The 3,345-nt window shown below is 56.8% G+C and overlaps 1 protein-coding gene across 1 annotated transcript in view; it reads right to left on the bottom strand.

Annotated features, from left to right (window-relative positions):
- The window catches only part of Pkd1 (polycystin 1, transient receptor potential channel interacting), a 42,182-nt gene extending 38,862 nt beyond the window's left edge, over nucleotides 1-3,320 (bottom strand). The window contains 2 exon segments of the mRNA XM_048789361.1: nucleotides 2,877-3,024; nucleotides 3,027-3,320. Of these exon segments, the coding sequence (XP_048645318.1) occupies nucleotides 2,877-3,024; nucleotides 3,027-3,087 (209 nt within the window). The 5' untranslated portion in view covers nucleotides 3,088-3,320.
- Between the last annotated feature and the right edge of the window lie 25 nt (nucleotides 3,321-3,345).

The raw sequence follows: 3,345 nt of genomic DNA, 5'->3' as shown, positions 1-3,345 counted from the left end.
AGATTGGTGGAGTGCTTGCCTCCCAGACACAAAGCCCTGGGTTCAATCGCCAGCACCACGAAAAATTAAAAAAAAAAAAAGAAAGAAAAGTAGCCTCCCCAAAGCAACCACACCCAAAGACACCCAATAGCTCACACCTAGAGCAGCGCTTTCTTTGAAGGTAAAATGGTTCACCTTATAGCCACTGGCCACAGGAGGCTCTGAAGTATTGGAGATAAGGCCCTCCACACCACAGAGCTCTAGACCCAACTATGAGCTTGCAGGAGACACAGGACAGACACACCCAACAGCACCACAGAGTGATAGCTCAGAGATAGTAAGGAACCCAGAGCCATAGGAGTTGTTTTCTTCTATAAATTGCAGGAGGGAAAAAGAGGTGGAGGAGGACCTAAGCATCAACAGAGATTTAAAAGATTAATTTACCACAGTAATGGACTAATTCAAACTATCCAAAAAACTGAAACAAGTGAAAACTTGAACACACTGGACATTTACTGGGATTGAGGATCATTTGGTGTTTCAGGCATTTGGGGTATTGAGATGCACTCCCAAACACCTTCAGATAAAAGACCATGACACTGGAAACTGGCTCAAACAAGGGGGTGGGGGAGAGAAGGGCGAGGGACCCATCACCCTGTTCTGCCTACTTTCCTTTATAACAAAGCTTTCAATTCTCCACTGCAGAACTTCAAAAATAGCACAGCAGCAACATTTTGCCAGTAACGTCATCGTTTTTTGAGCTGCCACCTCCCAGCAGTGTTATTTTAACCCCAGAAAGGCTGGAAGGCTATGGTTTTGAAGCCAAGGCCATCATCCCACATGGATACAGCTGCCCTGCTTCACCTTAGGCTGGCCACAAGCCACAAATGGAGGCACCTGACCCCCCCCTCCCCAAAAGGCTGCTGGTGACCAAGAAAAGTGGGCACCAGGAGACTACAGTCTGTCCTTGACTTCTCCCAGCTGGGCTCTCTCCTTTAGAGAAGGTCCACATATCTCCCTGGAGTCTGCAGGGTTGAGAACCCACTGAGCATAGACAGTGGCCTGGGGCTCCAGCACGGGACCTCAACACCTTCCCTAAGGTCCCAGTTTCCCATGCATTCCCCCTCATGAAGCACTCTGGAAATCTCCCAGAGGAAACTTGAGGGTGCAAAGAAGGTGGACTCATCTCAATTCCCCACCCACATGAGGTTACCCTGATGTCCCATCACACACTAAGAGGGGTAGCACCCTGGGAATCTTGCCAGCTCAGGCCCAGCCAGGCCAACTTCCAGAAAACTCCCCCTCCCCAAACCCAGGAAGAGAGCCTAAGGCGAGCACCAGGGCAACAGCAAGCTCCACTGCTGTGCGAGAGTATGTGGTGCTGTAGGTTAGTCCTTTAGTTCCTGGACAGCTCCTGGGAGGCCAGCACAGACACACCAGGGCTGGAGAAGCAGGAATAGCCAGCAGGCGCTGGGCCTAACCCTCCAGAGCAGCCACCAGAGACAGAAGTACCCTCACTATGCCACCACCCATCCAGAAACAAAGGGTGGAGTGGATCTGACGCAATTCTGTGGGCACTGTCAGCAGGCAAAAGGGGCCCATCTGCAACAGAGTCAGCTGCGCCACAAATGCTCCAGTGGTCAAGGAGCACAATGTCAGGCCCAGCATGGCCCCCAACCACAGGTCCCAGTTATCCCTAAAGAACTCGCTTTTCCCCAACCCTTAAGACCACCAAACAAAACCCCAAGGACACATGGCCCCCTATTAATGGTGACCCCCCAGGCTGAAGTGATCCCTAAGTATTACAAAAACAAATGCCATGGCTCAGCCCAAGTTTAACAGGCTTAGGAATGTTACAAGCTCCTTGGAGGATTCTAGGGCTGAGGTGCCTGGAAGTGCCCAGGAAATCCAAGGGGTTGGGATCAGCAGGCCCTGAGACTCTCCCCAGCCCTGAGAAGAAATATTTGCAATCTTAGCCCTCTGCACTCTTCCCAATCCAATCCTGGGTCCTGGGTACCTCTCAGGTTCAAACCCTGCTCTGCCAAGTCAGGGGTGTGATACCTTGGACAAGTGTGGTCACATCTCCAAGCCTGTTTTCCCATCTCTAAAACAGGGATCTTGACTGTACCTAACCCCAGACGGTAAGGGATAAGTGCAACATCCACAAGACCTTGGCATAGTCCCTGGCTCAAGACAACCTTTCTGTAAAGCTGCCTATCATCTGCTTGTTATCATTTATTCCAGATGCAAACCTGACAAGGTCCCTTCTGGGGCAATTCCCCCACTCGAAACCCTGAATGAAGCACCCGAGACACTTCTAGACCTCAGTTCACTCAGGGTTGAGTCCTTATCCCCTCACATTTCTCCTATGGTTGCCACAAGTGGCCATGTCTAGCCTCCAGGCCCTGGCTCATACCATTCCCTCTCCTCTTCCTCTGGACCCACATCCTCGCCCTTTCTTAAGAGTTGGGCCAGTTCTTAAGCATATCAAATCCCGGTCCAGAAGTTGGCCCTGCATGCTCCACAACATCTCCGCTTCCCAGAGAATCTCCCAGCCCCAGCTGCATCCCAGTTAGCCTCTAATTAGCGCGTTTCTTTACCACGACCTCCCACCGTGAATTGCAAGCTGCCATAGGCCGTCAGCTTGCATTTGAGGAGCTCCAGGGCGAGGGACGTGTGTTTTCACAGAAGCCGAGATTCTGGACTCCTCGGGGCCACGCCGGCCGTGGCCCCAGGTTTTCCTTACCTAACCTCGCCCTGGCAGCGGCCAGACCCGCTGGTCTAGCCACCGAGCCCGCGCCGCGCCCATGCCCTGCGAACAGCGGGCTCCGGCAGCAACGCGATGCTCCGGCCAGGCCGCCCAGCGCCATGGCAACCGCCCGCCCGCGGCTACTCACAGCGCGGTGGCGTCCACGGGGATGCGCAGCGCGGGCCCGAGCGTCCGCAGCCCGCGGCCCGAGCAGTTGACGCGGCAGGCGGTGTCCGGAGCAGGGCCGCAAAAGCAGGGGGGCGCGCACGGCCCGCATCGCGCCGGGGCCCCCGCCACGCCCCGAGCCACAGGCCCAGGCCCAGGGCCAGCGCCAGGCGGGCGGGCGCGCCGGGAAGCATCGTCAGCGCAGCGCGCGCATGGCCCCGGCGGCCCGAGGCCCGCCTGCGCGCCGGCGGCCACAGCTCAGGCGGGGCCGGTGGACGACATGGCGGGGCGCGGGGCGGGATCCGGTGGCGGCCGCGGCCTGTCCACTGCGCGACGCCCGCTCAGCGATGTGAGCCAGGCCGCGGTGCGGATGCTCTGCCGCGCGCTCGCGCTGCACTGCGGGCCTTGCGCAGGCTCCTCCTCTCCTGGCGCGGCGTGGGACGGGGCTAGAG

This window comes from Marmota marmota, unplaced genomic scaffold, assembly GCF_001458135.2.
Source record: "Marmota marmota marmota unplaced genomic scaffold, marMar, whole genome shotgun sequence".
Taxonomy (NCBI): Eukaryota; Metazoa; Chordata; class Mammalia; order Rodentia; family Sciuridae; genus Marmota; species Marmota marmota.
This window is presented reverse-complemented; position numbering and strand designations above follow the sequence as displayed.